This window comes from Protopterus annectens, chromosome 2.part1 (assembly GCF_019279795.1).
Source record: "Protopterus annectens isolate FY-2018-M chromosome 2.part1, PAN1.0, whole genome shotgun sequence".
In the NCBI taxonomy this organism is placed as follows: domain Eukaryota; kingdom Metazoa; phylum Chordata; order Ceratodontiformes; family Protopteridae; genus Protopterus; species Protopterus annectens.
Window position 1 is genome coordinate 1,154,259,347 of NC_056729.1, and position 20,475 is coordinate 1,154,279,821.

The 20,475-nt window shown below is 40.5% G+C and overlaps 1 protein-coding gene across 1 annotated transcript in view; it reads left to right on the top strand.

Annotated features, from left to right (window-relative positions):
* Window positions 1-20,475, top strand: part of OPN5 (opsin 5) — a 1,244,835-nt gene that overhangs the window by 1,082,527 nt on the left and 141,833 nt on the right. The window contains exon 6 of the mRNA XM_044062686.1: window positions 7,406-7,650. Within this exon, the coding sequence (XP_043918621.1) occupies window positions 7,406-7,650 (245 nt within the window). The remainder of the gene's footprint in view (window positions 1-7,405; window positions 7,651-20,475) is intronic.

Here is a 20,475-nt window from a genome sequence, read left to right on the forward strand (position 1 = left end):
ACCTCTGGTGTGGAACACCGGTTTCCCATGTTGGTGATGACCATGTCTGGGATATTGCTGCCCCTGGTGGGGGTGTTGATAAGTTAATCCAAGGTGTTGGTATTTATGAATTCTAGAAAACATTGAGCAATAGAGTTGGTATAGGTGTAGTTTATCCAGTTAATGGTGGGGTAGGTGAAATTGGCCTTTATTAGGGTGTTGGGTTGTACCCAATACTTTCCAGTGTATCATGAAATGAGGGGTGTGAATCCTGGGGCATGGTGGGGGGGGGGGTCTGTAGCAAGCTACAATTTGGATTACGTTTTTGCCCAGAGTTAGTTGCAATTGGATACCTCAGATGCATTATGCTGTGCAACTAGCCTGGAAGTGTGGATATCCTTAATGAATATGGACACGCCTCCACCTTTAGTGCTTCTTTCTGGGTTAGGTGGCTAACAGGTGTGGTATGAATTGAAGCCCGGTAATGCAGGGGTGCTCTCTGCAGCTTTGAACCAGGTCTCTGTCACTGCACAGATGTCACAGATGTCACCGTTTACAGTGGTGTATTTGCCATTTGAACCTTGCCTGACAATGGCACTATAGGGGTGGCATGAGTGTTAGCCAGTATCCGGAATCCTGAGGACGACAGGTGCAGGCCATCTCTGGCAAAGCAATCGGTCATGTCATCCCAGGCAGACAGATGCTGGATCCCCTTAGAATGACACCAGCAGCTTATCCAATTGTTGAGGTCAATCATTTTGTCCTTGTACTGTGGTATCATTCTGGGTCTATCTGTTTCTACATCCCTCTCTATCTATGTATACATATATGCACATTATATATAGATACATATATACATATACATATATATATATATATATATATATATATACCTTTTTATTTACACATACGAATACACACACTAACATACTGCTAAACATTCATTACTGTACAACCTACATTGTATGTTGCACTACAACCTACATTGTTGTGTGCACATAGCATCCTTCACATACACATGTATGTCCAGTCTTCACTAACAGTTGCAGTATGTCCACTGCCCTATGCACATCTTCATATATATCCATATACAGACTGCTAACACATATGGAGGGTTCACAGTATGTAGACTATTACATTATTAGTTTAGATTACCTTTGTTGGACACTGCTATTTTTGATGGCTTGCTGCTTGGTAGCCTGCTGTTCTGTACTGTGGTAGTTTCAGCAGTCTGTGTCTCTTATTTGTTTATTTATTTATTTATTTATTTATTTATTTATTTATTTATTTATTTATTTCTCTCTCTCTCTCTCTCTCTCTCTCTCTGTCTCTCCCTCCGGCTGTTGCAATGAACATATTGCATGTGTGGACTGGGAGTACAGGCTGCTTTTGTAGGTATATGCAGATGTGCATGTGATGGCCTCTGCACCAATTGTTAGCCAGCATTTGCTAATTGCATGCAGCCTGCTGTTTGGTAATTGCAGTACTCACTGTGATTTCAGGACAGTGCTATAAAATGTTAGGTGAGGTAGGTATAGCCCTTTCAGATTTTCAATGTGGGGACCATGCTGGTATGCTGTGGACACTGTTGTGTGAGGGTAAAGGTTGGTATGTCTCTCATATCTCAGGTTGTGTTGTAGGCACTGACATGCATGTTGTACTGACACCTGACTATTGCTTCCTCCAGTTTATTCTTCTCAGTGTGTATGTTAATTGACACCTAATAATACTAATACTGTTTAAATGGGAGTATGTGCTTTCCTGCGGGACTTGTGGAGTAACTGGTTTACAGCAGTGGCTCTTGCAATTTGTTGCTATGGCTTCACTATTTAGCCTTTACATTCACTCCTTAGAGGCCTGCTAGGTGTCTTTACTGGAATGTGTTGCTATGGCTTTCCTATTTTCCATTCACATTCACTCCTTGTAATGCTTGCTATATTTCTTTCAGCAGCAATTCCTTATATGTTTGTTGTGATTTGGTGGTACTGCATGCAGTCTGGTCTGGCCAAGGTGTGGGGCTTGACACCTACAAGGGTATTTTATTTTGCTGCTGAGCAGTAGTGGCACCTTCTACTTTGTACTAACAGTTATGGATAGCAGGCACATGCAGTGCTTGTAAACAGCTATACTGTCCTTCTGTTATTAGTTGGATATCTCCTTTGATATTTGTGGGTTGTACACCTACATGTGGGTGTGCTTGTGAATACACCATTTCTGACATGCACGTAGTGCATACTTTCAGTAGTTGACAGTTACCATTATGTGGGACAAACCACCTTTCTTCCTACTATTAGTACATTTCACAGGGAGTCAGTGGGGCACAGTTAACATTTGCTTTCAAATCAGGGACATCCCTGTAAATCAGTCCCAGTTGTGAGGTCTGGCCTCTTACCTGTTCAAATATGGCAGTGTTTATCCTGCTCTGATAGTGTGTGTGGTTTGCAAGGTGCTACTGTCACATTATTACCTACTAGCTACCGACTAGCATGGCTGTTTCTCTTCTCACACTAATGTTATACAAATCCACAAGAATTGCCAGTAAAGATACAAGACAAGCTTTGTGTAATAGCCTTCCTATATTCCCTTTACATTCAGTCCTACTATTTCATGATATATTGCTTTCAGCACAATGTTCTTGTATATCAGTCATGGCTTAGTGGTAAGTCATGCAGACTAGAGTTTCCTTGGTTCGAGACTGATAGAGGAATTTTATTTTGCTGTTGAGCAGACTACAGCCCTTGTCATTCAGAGTGACTAAGGCACTTTTAAGCAGTTGTAAGCGGGTTAGCGCTGGTTTGCGCGGAGCTCACGCATGCGCACTGTCGCTTAGCTTCACACACACATGCTTAGCTAAGCGCACACAAGCGCACACCCGCTTACTACTGCTTAAAAGTGCTTACTCTCACACACACCCACGCTAATCTCTTTGAAAGAAAAGAAAATGGGGAGATAGGACAGTGGTGAAAAAGGGGGCACAAAGAGGGTAGGACAGTAGGAAAATAAGCTCGGGATTTGCAGGAAGGATGTAGGAAAGGCCCATAGCTGCCCATTTCTTTATCAGCAACAGCTGTGCATATCTCTGTACTTTGGTGTGAAATTTGAAACCTTCCACCCCTGAGAGAGGGGTGAGGACAACAAAATATGTTGTACAGCCAATTGTAATTACCACTTCACATATCCAGCAGACATGTCTGCAAAATGGGCAGCTATGTATGGGGCATAATTTTCTTGTGGGAACAGAGTGCCCTTTTTTTTTTTCAGGTGAGAGTGGAATGTGAGGTACAGGAAGTAGGTATATTTGGGGAGGTAGGTAGGAGATGTTAACAGACAAGACAAACAAGACGCATACAGGGGCGGAGTATGACACGTGGTGGGGAAACACAATTGATGGGGACGGATGTTGGGATATCGTGAGCCCATGAGCCCACAGATGGCAACAGTGGAACTGAGATCCCCACCCATGGGCAGTTGCCACTGTGCCTTCACAGCCCAGGACGGGGGCTGTGCTGGGGGCTGTGTAGGAAGGGCAGCAGGGACACCCGTGAGTTGTGCCACCCGAGCCTCAAGCTGGCGTAGGGGTTCAAGCACAGACTGCCTGATCTCACTACGCACCACAGACCGGACACTTTGGAGGGTGAGTGGATGGTCTCCTCCGGCCACGCTTGCAGATGGGGGGGCGAGCACCATCCCCTGCAGCGCTTCCACCCGAAGGTGGCACAGGGCCACCGGAGGAGGTTCCGTTCTGGGCACTAGTGCCAGGTGCACTCGCCAGCTGAGGTGGGAGAGGTGGGTCCGCTGGAACCCGCCTTCTCTGTTATCCTATGTTTAGAAATATTTTATGACATTTTGGGTTAGTAACAAACAATACCATTAAAAATTAGTTGTAACAGCATGCATCGGTATTCCCATTAACCAAACACCCATGAATTCCAAACATTGAACAGCAAGCATAACACATGCATATTTTGAACAACAGTACACAATCCAACAGCATGCAGGGTTGATTGATGGCAACAGGCCATCAGGTTTGGATATGTGAACAGGGCACATGCAGCAACGTACATGCAAATATGTTTGAACCAACAGGACAAATGTCCATAGGAATTGATTGTGAATACACATACCCAGTTTGTTGTGAAATGGTATTATTTGTGAATATAGGGTAGGGTGAAGAAATATTTCATTAACAACTTTAACTACATATACATATGCTGTACATCTCTAGTAGCTGCAGATATATATACCCTACAGGTCTTACTACAGTTTCCTATATGTAACCTTAGGAATGTTGTTGATGGGACTGTTACTGATACATTAATATCCATTGCATTTTTATTCATACACAGTTCATATCTGGCTATGTTCAGGTACAGCATCCTGCTACATTTCATTTATATGGCTCTAGACAACTGTGGATGTTCATTATTTCATACAACCATACTATCTCCATATTGCAAGGGTACAGCAACATATACAAATTGTGGGACAGACACATTCCAGCTTCAGTACTTTATTTCAAACATTTCACTGTTTGGTTGTGGCTGTCTCATTCATTTCATTATGTACTGACTGCAGTATACTTTATTCAGAAGTTATAACAGCTTTCTTGGTCGATTCATACCTCTTTCTCTCACTCACTTGTTTTATTTGTACAATTCAAGTTGGTACTTTATTCTAGGCATTATCAACATGTCATACCTGCTTACAACAATCCTTTCCAACATGCTCACTTGTTTCATATGGCAAATTTTCTAAGGGGATGTATTTGACACATGTCTATTATCTTTGGCTTGTTTACCAGTGATTTTCAAGCTGCTGCAGGTTATCTGATATTACACTTCAGGTGGGTAATCACTATTTCAGACTTGTTTACTTTTTATTTCTGGATTACAGGCTGCATCACTTATCTAATCATACAGTGCTAGCAGAATCTTTATTCTAGTGTTATTTGAACTTTATTAATATGTGACTACACTGACCTCTTTTACAAGCTGTCTCACTTATATTGTATAACAATTACAGGAATAGAATTACTAACCTGACTGGTGGCGCAACCGCTCCAGCCTATCACCATAGGCTTGCTGATTCACGGAACACACACCTGCAGCTGTAATATAAATGAAGTAATATTGGAACATACATCTCCATAATATAAGCTAGGATAATTCCTTACATACATAATTACATGGATACTTACTCAGTAGTGGGGCGTTGAGCATTTGCCGGGCCTCCTTTATCCAACGGTTCAGTTGGTCCTGCTTCCGTCTCTTCAGGTCCGCATGGTGGTGATGGACCTGTTCACCAGTCCTTGGTATGCCTGTGGCACTGGTGAGATCATGTGCCAACCAGTTTCACGCCTCTGCCTTATATGCACCCCACAGAACCTGGCCCTGCATGAGTTAAGCCTCATGATCATGGACTAGGAGCCAAACCATGTATTTGGACTCCTCAACACCCCACCTCTGTGCTCAAAAGCAACCTCCCTCTCCTACACCTGCCATCCTGACTGCAAATAGGTTCCACAATCAGTTATGCTGTGTATTCCCGCCTATGGGGCTTATATATGCCGTTTTTCCTGCACTTATCTGTGATTGGCCATTTTGGAATTGTATCAGCTTCACAAAACCTGCTTTGTCATGCTTTTATTTCCATTCATTCCTATATATATGCTAATACTGCATTTTTCAGTACAGCTGTCATGGCTTAGTGGTTCAGTACTTTGACTATGATGCACAGTATCCTGGGTTTGAGCCTGGGCATTGCTTCTTTTTTTATTTTACTACTGTCTAGACAGGCTAGGAGGTGTGTCTGTTTAAAGGCGGCTTTGATACAGGTTGCTCAACGTTGCCTGCCGGTAAGCCGGTTGGCGCGCTGGGCAGCTCCGCACAAACGGGTTACACTGGTTAACGTGTTATTTGGCTATGGGCATGCATATTACACTCTGAGACATGCTGCGCAACTACGGGCACACACTTTCAGCATGTTAAAGCACTGCTCAACTCCAGGCACTCCTATTACACCTGTTAAACCACTGGTCACCTGCAGGCAAACATACTCAGCTTGTTAGAGCACTGCTCAGCTATGGGCACTTATAAATATTTTATTTTTTTATTGTGTCAGAGTTCTTCATAAAACATGGCCCATTTCATTGCATTTTACTTAAATTATAATTGTATATATATATATATATATATATATATATATATATATATATATATATATATATATATATATATACATATATGTCAGGGGATTGTTTCGTGCTTATTTCACTAAAAATTAAAAATTATGTTGGTGGGGCTTTTACCGTGACTGCCTCCTCTTTGGCCAACGTCTCTACCGCTACGCTATTGCTACTTGGCTTATTTTGCATATTTAGATCTTATATGCTTTTTCAATGGCTGCTAACTGTGGCTGAGCGAAGGGCACACCCGCGCAAACGAGCGCAATTACGGGCAAACATTTTTGAAATAAAAAAAAAAGTTAAACTTTTCATTTTTACGTTTTACATTTCAGTTAGGTTAATAGTCTGTAGGGGCATGTATGCTGTTGTGTTTCTTGACATTTCCGCAGACTCGCTCGTGGGAGTTTCCTTTTGGGACTGTGATTCTTCTGAGGGCGTGTCCCTTTGCAGGTCTCGCCATGCAGACACACCCCCAACATTGCTACACGGACCATGTTAGCCTAGGGTGTGATTCAGCATGCCCTCATGAATATGCATGGCATGCTGACATCACCCGTTTAACTGCAGCCGCCGTGTAAGACTTGCTAACTCTTACACGGAGGCTTCGTGAATCCTGCAGATTAACTAAAAATGAAATTAGCTATTTTGAGTGTTCAGTCATGTGAATATAAATCAACATTATGACATAGTTTAAAAATGGAGGACAGCCAATTCAGGGGTGATGTATGGATGCAGTTTTTCATGGAAGGTGTTAAGCCTACAGAGAACAGCCTCCTGGAAAATGTGATCAAAACACTGGCATAATTCTTAATGGCTTTGGACATAAAGTAATTGCAGAGATGAAGGAAATAACACACAGGCTAGCTCAGAACAACAGCTTGTATGCATGGTAGTTTAACAGGCTAGCAGTATTCTGCTCTTTACGCAGAACGTGCTTTTTCATCTGATATGAAGAATACATGCAGACTCTGACTGCAGTCTATTTGCTGGTTTCTCAGAATCTGATTGTAGTTAATCAAATTCCCAAATCAGAGAATCAGATTGCTTGCTTACTGAACATATATATTCCTTCAAACGACTACTGATGTACTAAAGAAACTGTAAAGTATTTTAATAAAACAGGCTTTTGCAGCAAACTAGCTGTTGTAACAGGAATGTACATTAATAATACAGACTTTAATTTTAATGACTGTTACAGCAGTTGTACTCTGAAAAACATGTGAAATATTTTTTCTTCACTAGGTGGCGATGTTGATTTGCACTGGATTCCTAGTTGCTTGGATACCTTACGCTATTGTGTCGGTGTGGTCTGCGTTTGGTGACAATGAAAGTATTCCCCTTGAGCTTACATTTGTGCCCACAATGCTAGCAAAATCATCTGCTATGTACAACCCCATCATATATCAGGTGATGAATTGTAAAGCTAAATGTATGGCAATGTGCTGCAACAACAGACAACGTGAAAAGGAACATTTTCAAAAATCCAGGTAAGAATCAAATAAAAACAAAACTTTATATATATATATATATATATATATATATATATATATATATATATATATATATATATATATATATATATATTAGTCTCACAGTTGTCATAAAACAAAAATTTCAGATTCATACATCTAAAGCAATACAAGATCAAATATTGCTAATTTCACATCTGTTATATAGAGTTTAACAAAAATGCAAATGTTCAAACTGTATAATATTTAAAGTGAATGAAAAGTAAACAGAGAATAACAAAAACAAACATCATTGTTCATATATATATTCACTAATAATGTGCTTGTATTTTAGAAAGTGGTGGAGACTTGAGAAGATTTGCACTGTACAGCCACTGACAAATGTCAGCAATGGAGTATATTTATTTATTTATTTACATATGCATAGATTTATTTATTTCTTTATTTTTTAACTAGGTAGATGGACTAGCCAACTGACCCTTTGTGGCCACAATCTTGGCAGTGACAGATTAAAATTAAAACCTACAGAGTATGGAAGATAAAATGACTGGACTAAATAACAGGGATATTTCTGTGCATATCAAAGCCCAATAATATTAAAATCAGAACAGACATTAAGATTTTAGTGAGCACCTTTTGTTTTGTACTATATCAACATAAAGTAGTTTGAGAAAACCAAGCATTCCTTTTGTTTCTTAAGAATTACCCTCAAAGCAAAGTAGTGTTGCAAGACAGGCCACAAAGTCCCAAGGTAACCACTTTTTTACAAGTCAAGTAAAATAAAAACTGACAGACTTACTCACGGTTTTCTGTTTAAAAATATCTGTATCTGTGTTAGGTTTCATACAATGCTTATGCCTAGAGCAAGCTTGTACAGGCTTAGGAGCTTTAGGCAAGATGGATGACTTTGTCTGCGTACACAAGAGGGTATCTGATTGTCATTCTGTGCTGTTTTGCAGATGTGTTTCAATATATATGTAGTTGCAATTCAATTTGCAAGTCTAATAATTTAGTAATGCACCTGTTCTGCTTGCTTCATCTTTGTTGCAAGCCATTATACACTTCTTTGTGAGAACAGTACTTGCCTATGACCCTGTATCTCCCAAGAGTCCTGGTACCAACGTTATCTGGGGTTTTGGCTAAATGATTTACCAGCCTGCTGTTTTGCTGTCCCTGATCATTCTTGTGGCTTTCAGGCCTTTCGTACTTCTCAACTGTACAGATTTTGCAGAATGTCCACATTTTTGCCTCAAATTTTTGGTTTGTTTTTCAGAAAATTGTGGTTTTCTGGCAAACTAGTGGCAAATCATTAATGGCTGAAGTTAGAAAAGAATGACAGACATTTGAGTTTCAGTCTTCATACCCTACAAAAAATTCATGCTAATGCAAAAACCTGTTATTCTATCAACTTTCTAAGTTTGCTAGAGCAATATTTAAAAAATGTCCATATTTTTGGGCCTTTGTCCCACTTTTGCATATGGCTTTGTCCAGAGTTCTTGCTCTAAGAGGTTGAGGGGTATGCTTCCTGCTTTTTTTTAAGCTGTGTTGAATGATATTTCTTTTGCTTGACTCTGTCTCATTGGCTTTAGTGGTCTATTTTGACCCTGCCCTGGACCATAGGAGCTGTTTTAAATGTAACCATCACTTAGCAACCTATTGATTTGTACCTGAATTTACTACCTTTATAGCAGCAGGATCTTCAATAGCTTGCTAATTTTGTTGACTGAGTACCTCTGTATTGTGAACAGAAGCTACAGATCTTTAGGGATTCTTTAGTCTGTCATCCCATCCAACCCTTTCAACTGTCCATATTTTAGAGGAATATTCCTATATTTAGGCTTCTGCAGCAAGGCTAGCCACCCAATGGTGTGAACCATCTCTCTAGACCAGTGGTTCCTAAACTTTTACGGGCCAAGGCCCACTTTCGAAAATGGTAATTTTTCGCAACCCACTACTCCCTACTAGCTACCATGCAGCTTCCTATTGGTCTGCTCAGCAGAGAAAGACATGCTGTAATCTACTGGGTGCCTGTCATTGTCAGGGTTGGCTCACAAGTTGCAGCTAACTGCTTATAATATCATTCTTTAATTTTAGAGATCATAATAATGAAATTAATAGCAAAAATAAATACATTAATAAAAGAACACAAAACTGTCCCTTTACTGAATGACAGCTTTCCCAGGATGTGTAAGTGCACCCAGATCAAGCTCGCTTAAAGTAAATAAGCCCATCACACTGATCCCCAAAGTGAATAAACACCATTTAAAGTGCTCACTCAAGTCAAGCACCAAGGACAGATCAGCATTTCATATCTTAAACTGTATGAGGGCACCAAGCAGTTCTCTTACTTTCTGTCCCAAAGGGAAGTAATAAAGAAATAGGGCACAATTCCATTAGTCACCTGTGAGACCTTGTGGACATGATGGGGCTTACAGATCACAATCCGCTACTCTTTGACACTCAAAAGTACTTTGGACATTTCTACAATCACAACATCAGCCAAGTTTTAATGGATATATAGAATTCTTCAACTATAAGTTCCCAGACAGCATTAATTTCAGAACACGGGTTAACACTTCCATTAACTGGACTTCTGCAGTAGTATTCACACACACACACACACACACACACACACACACACACGCACACACACGCACACACACGCACACACACACACACACACACACACACACACACACACACAGACCCCACATAAATTATAAGGATTTCAGCTTCTAAAACTTATATTTTAAATGACTATTTTGGATGCTGAATTCATGATGAGCTTAATTTGGAGAGAGCTAGCTGTACAGTAGTTCAAATTCTGTCCCCTCTCCCCTCTGACAAGTACTGCACTTTGGGTTGCCGCCCACCCCTCCATTTTTTTCCGGACTATCTGGAAATCAAACTGATTCTCTGGTAGTCCGGAAAACACTGTACAAACTCCGGCATTCTGTTTCAAAAAAGGAAACAGACTTATCAGAGTTTGTAAATTGGCTAGGGTTGCAATCTTTCGTTATGGCTAAAACCGGAGTAAAGCCACACCCCTTCCATCGCCAGTAACCCCATCCACATCACCCCCTCTCCCACCCATATCCTGCCCATTTTGTGATGTCACTATTGCATCACATGGTGGGGAACGCCCTCTTTTCCTTTCCTGCTGCCTGTTTTCGGCTGATTTACTATGCTTTTCCATAAAAAAGCATAGTAAATCAGCCAATTTACAAACTCTGATAGTCTGTTTCCTTTTTTGAAACAGAATACCAGAGTTTGTACATATAATGGGGATAAAGGCCCAAAAATAGAGACAATTTTTAAATATTTGCTCTTACAAACTTAGAAAGTTGATGGAATAACAGGTTTTTCATTAGTATGAATTTTCTGAATAGTATGAAGTCTGAAACTCAAATGTCTGTCATTATTTTCTGAGTTTAATTTGCCAGAAAACCAAAATTTTATGAGAAACAGACCAAAAATATGAGGCAAAAATCTGGATATTCTGTGAAAATCTGTATATTTGAGAGATATGGATGCAATAGGTGAAATCTCAATAGAACCGGAACCAGCAAATTGGCACTTAAGTAAATTATTCATAAGCTCAGACAGTAGAACTGATAAATTAGTGCAGCTGTTGTTGTTGTTGTCTTTCGGCTTTTCCTGGTTAGGGGTCACCACAGCAGAACTCCGGTCCGTTAATGAAGCTGTATTTACTGGAATTAAACAGCCCACCAATAAAAATGCAGTCTTCAGACAATAAATGAAGTTCCAAACTATTGGTGTCACGCCTCCACCCACCACATACATTCAATATCCCTAGCCCTCTGCAGTTACGAGATATCTGAAGACTTTTTGCCCGTTGCCGGTCTTCACTTTTCAATCAAAATAAAGGTCATTCACTTTTCTTTACTGAGACAGCCCCTGCCTTTCCAGGCAACAAATAGTAAATTGTAAAATAAGAACACCTGCATGGTGCTTATTACCTTTTTTTTCATACAAACAAAAGAAGTGCTAAGTACTGGTCTGATGTGTGAGTTAACTTTAATATTAGTACTTAGCCAACATGTGGGTATCGGATGATTGAAAAGAACTTCAGCACAGTTTTTTTTTGCTACTCCCCCCACCCCACACCTGAGCTCATGTATGCTATAGCATACATAGCATATACCTGCCGGCACACACACACACACACACACACACACACACACACACACACAAACATACACAAAACACATGCCTCTCACTTGTTTGTTCATGGTCCACATTTCAAACATCTTCTGGTATTGCCAGTGTGGAAGACGAAAACGTAAATAGCAGGTCGCAGAGACACAGAAGACAAAAAGAGGTCACACATCTATCGCATCTGTTTGAATGGATACAAAGCGTGTTCATAAGACTTTTTTTTTAAATTAAAAAAATAAATCTCCCAGCCAGCAGAAACCCCTTCACAGCCAGTGGGGGCCCACTCCCAGCCAACGCAACCCACACCAAAATCAGCTTGTGAACCACTAGTGAGTTGCGACCCACACTTTGGGAACATCTGCTCTAGACAATTGTTACTGTTAAAGTGACACCCTAACCCCATGTGAAAAAATTGGTAAAAGGGATGATGGATGAATGGATGGATGGATGGATGGATTCCTATTTTCAGGCCTGATTTACCCCAGCACAACATGTCTATATTTTTGGAGGCATGTCCATATTTTCTGTGTTCATTTACCCCTTTATGCAATTTTCTGAATCCCACTCATCATGCAAGTTTTGAAGATGTCTTGTACACAGAAAATCACACTAAATGATCAACATACTAGTGGCAAAAATAATTTAAAGAAAGAGGACACATATCTTGCATCTTCCTTTTTCTAAAGCAAAAATAAATTACGTTGTGTGGTAGCAATTTGCAACACAGTCCATTAAAGTCTGTATATTTTAAAACATTTCTTTGGTAATGTTATTATATTTTTCCATCATTTTTGTCCCTTTCTGCTTAAACATATTTCTAAGTAGTATTCCACATTCTTAATAGATGAGCTATGCACTATGTGGTATTCAAATTTCATGCTAATTAAATGTCCAGAGTTTTTGTTAGATGTTCCTATTTTTCAAGTGCCTTTGTTCCCAATTTCAGTATCTGCAGTTTGAGAGGTTTGCCCCCATCTTTTACTGTTTTACTAGAAGAGTGCCTGTAGGGGGTCCTTGACTCGTGCTGGTATTCTACTTGTAGCCCTTTCAGTCGTACTGGTGATTTTTCCAAGTTTGGATAATTGTTCTGATCTATGGGATTTTGTTGGTCAGATTCAACATAAATGTTGCACCAGGATTTGGATTCAGTAAGCCTCACAACTGTATAAGTCTGTATCCTAATTTTTCTTACACTGCTTTTCCATCATTTACCTCAATTTACCTGCTGTCTATGACTTCATGTGGTTGCTCTGGCTTTGACTTTGGAAATTAAGTTGAATAATCCTCATATCTACTGTTGATCATGAGCACATCCTAGTGTTAGATTGCAGCCTGTGGACTGACAATGAGTCAGTGGCTGATGCCCAAGAATTTAATTGTATCAGAAAAGACTTTTGGTTTGTCTGGGTTCTCACCACTGCAACTCATCAACTGGGTCATATTTTGGACTTAGTGTTCCTAATGGTGTCAAGACATGAGACTTGATTGTGGAGCCAGTCTTGTGGTCCAATCATTATCTGGTTCACTTTGCTCTTGAGCGACCTGATTTTGTCCCCCTCTTCCCTTTGGGAACTGCAGCTAATTCACTCCACTGGGCACATTACTCTGGAGCACTTGTCTTCAACAGTTCACCAGTTCCTTCTGGAGGATGGTGGAATTCCTCTAGATGCTTTTCTGGGTGACTATACTAAGTCTCCATCCTCGGCTCTTGATGTTTTTGCCCCATGTCATATTTGCCCTGTTTTCACTAGTAGATGTAAGAATTGGTTTGATCATGATATCCACCTCCTTCATAGGAAAAGATGCAGGCTGGAGTGATGATGCCACTGGGTAGGTCTCTGGTGAGATGAGCTAGAGTTGGAGGAGCACTATTACACTTATCCTGCAGCAATCATTAAAAATAAAACATGGCGCACTTATCGAGAGAGATCGCTGCAGCAGCTAACCATCCAGCTGCACTCTTCTGTGTAGCTAAAGGGCTGTGATGCCAGTGTTTTGCTTCTTGGCATGTTGCGATTCAGGCTAAGCAAGCTCCTCAGATGTCATTTGTAGTGCTGGGTGCCCACTATGACAATTCAAGATGCAAGTGCCATACTTCTATTTCCCATCATACCATCCCATTGATTTTCACAGAGGAGTAGTAGTAGAATTTTCATTTTACCTGTGTACAGTGTTACTGATTGTTTTTTAAGGTGTCGGATGGGTTTCCTGGTTAGTAAATGTAAGTAATATTTGACCATACTTCTTAACCTCTTAGCTCAAGAAATCTGGACAAAGCCAAAAATAATGAGACAAACACCCAAAAATAGAGACAAATTTTAAATATTGCTGTTATAAACTTAAAAAGGTGCTATTATAATAATTTTCTGAAGAATATGATATCTGAAACTTAGATGTATGTCATTTATTAGTGACTTCATTCGTCCATGATTTGCCAGAAAACCACAAATTTTATGAAGAATAGACTAAAAATATGAGACATAAATCTAGGCATTCTGCAAAAAGTCTGGACGGTTGAGAGATAATCCACTTGACACATTTTAAAAGTGTTCTATAATATTAATAATTCATTACTTCTGAGATCAGAAATTTAGCCATTTAGCAGAGACCTTATATCTTGCTATATAGTTACATGAAGTGTGGCAAAGAGGAACATGATCACACAGCACCAAGCACACCCACTCTTATTGGTCCAAAGAAATATCTGGTCATAACTGTTATAAAATAATCGCACATAATTATAAACACTGATCGACTATAAATACCCATACCAAAACAGCCAGTATTAGAGTGGAGTCAACAATGATTTCTATGAGCAGTTACCCCATGTCAAGTCCAACACCTACATCTCTGCTAGTCCACATTCAGGATATGCTAATGGGGATTGCATGAAACCTACACTTGATCCCCCCCAAAAAACGGAACCAGGCTCATTATGCTGAATTAATTCAGAGTTGCACATCAGCAATGTTCACCAAATGCACAAGGCTGAATTAGCAAAGAATTGCATTGAACTGAATGGCATGTTTTGTGAACCAGCAGCTCACCTGTATGTGGGACTTGCTACTGTAGGCAGTACCTGCTGAGAAGCTAGACTGTCTGCAGAGGCAGTACCTGGTGAGAAGCTAGATCATCTGCAGAGGCAGTACCTGGTGAGAAGCTAGACTGTCTGCAGAGGCAGTACCTGGTGAGAAGCTAGATTGTCTGGAGAAAGCAAGTTCCACATACAGGTGGAGCTATATTGCAGGTTTTGGAAAACAGTTAGGGATCCCAGGGTCTGCATATATGAGTGATTGTGTGAGCTGTTTGCAAAAGTCTTGTGGGAACAGTTTATAGAGTCTTGTTTGCTGAAAATAAATTGTATTTCTTGGTGGGTTAGTGGCATAAGATACCTGTCCCTCATCCTAGTGAATGCAGGCACACCAGCTGAGCTGACTGCAAGGCTGTCATGCATGCATTCACCAGTTTGCAGTACAGGTGGGGCTCCTGGTCTGGATTGATTCATGACCATGCAGCTCCAACTGTTTGTCAGACGTGGTATAGCATGCAGGCTCCCTGCCTACAAAACCAGGTCTGACATACAGGTGAAGCTGCTGTACTGGAGAACTTTAGCTGGACTCTGCAACTCCGATGAGTGTGTGGGTAAGTTTGTGTTAAGCTCAGACTCGGTAATGACATTCATTATCGAAGTATGTCATAGACTCTCATTATGTGTTGTTTGGTGGATGATGTAGTAGGACTCCCTTCATTTCAATACTTTGACTTTATGAGGTATTGAATTGGGTGGATTTATCAGAGTAGTAAGCTCAGTATGGTGGAGGCAGTCTGACTTGCTGCTCTGTTTCTTATGGAATCTGAGCCTATGTCTACTTGATACTTCTGAGCTTACATCAGAAAATCTCAGCAATAACATTTTGTGCATGACAAAATATAATGCACAGATATGTACAGGACTTACTCATGCCTGTCAAGTGATTTCTGTAGGTGGCAGGCTACCATATGCCTCCATATAGAAGCTTTCCTCTCATATCCTTCTTCATTTTATTTGTCCCACTCCAAATTTTATGCAGTGTTGAGAAGGGGCAGAAAAAGGTGACACATGCATGTCTACAGCTATGCAGTTTGGTTTTATTGGTCTGAATGCACCAATGAAGATTTAAAAAGTGAAAGTTGTGGGAATTTATAAGCCATGTCACTGAATCTCTGGTATCTCCTAAAGGCTTATTTACATGTATATCCCATAGGCTTCCACTACAGGAGGTTTAACGTATTACACAGTGAAGACTTTAGATTAGCTGTGTCTTTCTTTGAGTTTTTAATGAACGATTTGCCTGAGTGGCCTTTATACCCTTTGGTTTGAATCTAGCAACAGTGATACAAGCAGATGACAATTCAAGCTGCTGCGTTCCGCCAGTTGTGATAAGAGCTTAGATGATCTGAGCAAGGAACTGTAACCTGAATGAGTAGTGTCAAAATACCAGTTTAGACTAACAGGGTTTAGAAAAGTAGTTTAAGTATTGCTTTAAGTATCATAAATGTGATTTTCGCTTTTCCAAAGAGTGAATCTTAACAAAATTGTAAGAAAATGAGCAGTTATTAATTAGGGTTACAGACTGTAGTGCAGAAAAGTCAGCTACTACCTATCTACTCACAGCCCATAGTAAATGGTGCTTGTGAGAAGCACTGCATGACAGAGGCTTAATACCTTGCTGTGTTTATGTCAGCAAGAACAACAAACAATAATAATAATAATAATAATAATAATAACGCATGCTATTTGCAAGTCCTACCAGTGATGCTTTTGTTGATTTTCATAGCAGCATACTGGAGGATTAAATTGATCAAGTTTTCAAGTTTTTAAATGGATACAGCCAGTGGAATAACAAGAGTGAGAAAACGAGGGCATCTGCTCTGTGAGAACTTACAGATGAATGCTAAATGTTAGGAAAAAAAGTTTGACAGCATATACACTGTCAGTTGTGTGATCATGAATGCTTAACAGACAGCTTGTACACAGTCCACCAATCTGTCCTTTTTTCAAAAAAGTAAACCACATTTAAAAACTGATCAGGCAGACAAACTAGGTTTAAAAACAGATCAGATAGCTTGCAAACTGTCTCTCTCAGTTTACAATTGCAATAAATTAACTGTCAGCTTGTAAGCTGGCAAACATTTTATTTTTCAATATTTGGCATAAGGAGCAAATGACTGTGGTACCCAGCATGCCACAGCATTTATCAAAGATACATCAAGTTGTCAGGAATACCCACACTGTATCCCTTAGACACACCACTCACCACACACAGTGTTTGTCTTATGCTGAGGCAATTAAAAGAAACCCTCCCAAATCTCAAAGACCCCCAAAGCCACCTTATGGCAAGGCCGATCCTTAGTAACTACTAAAGCCATGACTCACAGGGTTAGACAAGGGGAAGATAATGGTTAGTTGCATAACTGGAACCTGGATCCACAATATCATGCATGCACTCAATTTACTCTACCCCAAGTACCACTATGATTCTATCTTTGTCCATGTGGGTGTAAATGACCTGAGACATATCTCACTGGACTATATGAAAAAGACATAATGGCCTTCTCAGATTTTATTTTCAGATTTTTTTTGTGTCACAGATAGTTGTGAGCCTTTCATCGAGCATCATTCCACCTTCACCAAGGATGATGCCACAGTATGAACATAAATGACTGATTTTAATAATTGGCTTACTTTCTAGTGCCATTCCAGTTCCTGTCAGCATGGGAAGACATGGTCAACAGATCACGTTGCTTTGCCAAGGATGGGCTGCACCTGTCCCCCCTAGGCTTTTGGACATTGGCTAAAACTGTATCCACCTCTTAGAGCCTTTTTGAGGCAATGCCAAAAAAAGAGAAAACTACCAACATAATAATGTCTACAAGCAGCCTTAAGGTGTTACTCCTCAATGCGCTTGTAGCCTAAACAAAGAACTTCATATCCTTCAGTCCCTCCTTACTCTGGAGAATGTAGACATCTATGCTGTGACTGAGACTTGGAAGTGCAAGGCTACAGTGCCTTCCACACATTTAGACCATTGACAGCATAGACCAGGGCCACAGGTTGAGGTGTCTTGATCTACGATAGCTGCAAAAATATCTCCAGATTGGTTAAACAGGTTGATACCATGGAGCTCATCCATATGCAAGTCACCACAGTTCAGGTCCCTCACTAAATCATGGCTAGCTTACAGCTCACCAGCTCTGCCCCTACCTAAACCTACCAGAGGCACACACCATTCAACCAAACACCCTACTCATGGGTGACTTTATACCTCTCTATAAACTGTGACGTGTACAATTCCTCAAACCCACAGGCAATATACTTCCAGGACTTTAACACACACACTCTGGAACAGATAGTGCATGCTCCAACCAGAGGATCAAACATACTGGATCTGGTGTTCATCAACATGGGACAGTGTTGCACCACCCCCTCCCCCACCATGGCATGTCCTCATTAGGAAGGTCAGATCAAAAGGCAATCTCATTTAAGGTAAAAATCACAACAGGAAATCCAGCTGAACCAGTAGCAGTTAGAAACTTTTCAAAAGCAAACTACATCCTATTAAGTGACAGTTTGGCAAAATTCAAGGCTCAACCAAACCCTGAGACCACAGCTACCTATGCGGAATTATTCACAGAGTCCCTGTACAACTGTGAATGGCTGCATGGAGGTTGCTGTACCTACCAGAAATAAACCCAAAATCAAACACTAAAAAAACTCCACTAGTAGAATTCTCACCTAAACAGGGTATATAATAAAAGAAGAAAACCCATGGCCAAAATCAGAAAGAGCAACCCTTTTAATGACAAATACTATCTTGTACAACTAAAGAAAAAGCTAAGAGGTCTAAGTCCAACAAGGCCAACTACAGGTCAGGATAGCCTCACAAGCTAAGAGCAATCAGAAGACTATATTCAGCTACGAAAGAACCTTACAGGTAATACACGGCAGAGTGCTCACCTAGTGGTGAATGGTGAACTTCACCAATCAGAGTGACATAGCAAATCTACTGTCTGATAAATTCAACTCAATCTTCACCCCCACTCCACCAGGTGAAACCCTCTCCAACATACTTCCCCCAGCTATAAGGAGGGACCAGGTTCTGGCAGCACTTGCTAAAGCTAAGGTATTCAGTATAATACCTCACTCAGGCATTATTGGCAAGGTTTCTGAGCTAGGCATAATCACTGGATTGCCATCTGGCTCACTAACAGGACCCAAGAAGTCAGGATTGGTGGAGACCACCTCCAAGAAGAGACCAGTTACAAGAGGAGTACCCCAGGGCTCTGTGCTGGGCATGCTCCTATTTAGCATTTACTTATTGGAAGTCAAGGCCAATGTTTAAAACTACTGGCTCACCAAGTTCGCGGGTGACTGTAAACTGGAAGCTAAAGACACAAACATCTTGCAAGTGGGTTTAACACAGTCGAATGACTGATGCCAAAGCAATGGTCTAAAACCCAGTGCCAGAAATGCATTATAATGCCATTTGGGAAACTGTTAAACTGAGTTAATTATTCCATTGATAAAATGCCCAAAGAGTTGACCCAGTAGTAAGGGATCTGGGAACATATGTAGACAGCAATCTGGTGTTTGTCCAATATGTAGCTAAGATGATAGGAAAGTCATTCTATGTTGCCTATCTTGTAGGTAAGTGCATGGCATCCAGGTCCAAGGAAGTTATAGTACCACCCTACTCAACCCTTAAAAGAGCTGTCACTGAATACAATGCCCCCTTTGGTATGTATCTAACCAGACACTTGCAATAGTTGGAAAGACCACAGAGGTTTCTTATCAGAAACATTCAGAGTATGTACACCCTGTTCTACACTGATCACCTAAAGGCACTATCTCTGTATTCAGTCTTCTTCAGGCTGCTGAGAGTGGATCCTTGCCTGGCTTACTGGGCTTCCTCATATCCAGCCCTGATGGATCTGCTGCACATTCACAAAATGTACAGCACCAGAAATACTATATCCAGTGAACTGAACTTTGATTGTGTTATAAACAGAATGTGCTGAAGAGACAGGTATGTCTTCCAAAGGATCCCCACACTATGGAATAGGCTTCCCATTCATGTAAAACAGAGTTCTTCCCTGACCCTATTCCAATAAAATCTTGACAACTAAATGGGAAATCATAAATTTACCCCCAGTCTAGCTCTCCGTGTCCCTTATGGATAGATGCAGTCAATAAGAAAAGTATTGTCCTAACTAACACCACTCCCTACAAATCCTTACTTACCTCTCCACTAACATGTCCCCTTCCCAGATAGACACCCATGAAACTAGGGACCCAAATGGTTTGGGGTGCATAGCTAGGCTTGTAATGGCCATAGTAGTTGTTAGCCTAGTAACAACTTATGAACCTATAAAGTGTAACTTAACCAGTATCGTGTTAATCTGTGAGTCGGAGGACTCAGAATCTGTCTCTTGAAATGCATACAAGCAAGAGTGCATTTTTACTGGACATATATGTAGAATTATGGATATATTGCCATACCTTATTAAATTTAACTCAGCTGTTGGAACTAGTACTGCAGGAAACAGCAGAGATTATTAAGAAACTGGATGCACAGAAAGCCATGATACAAAGCCAGGCAGTTTCACTTTGTTAGGATGTGCAAA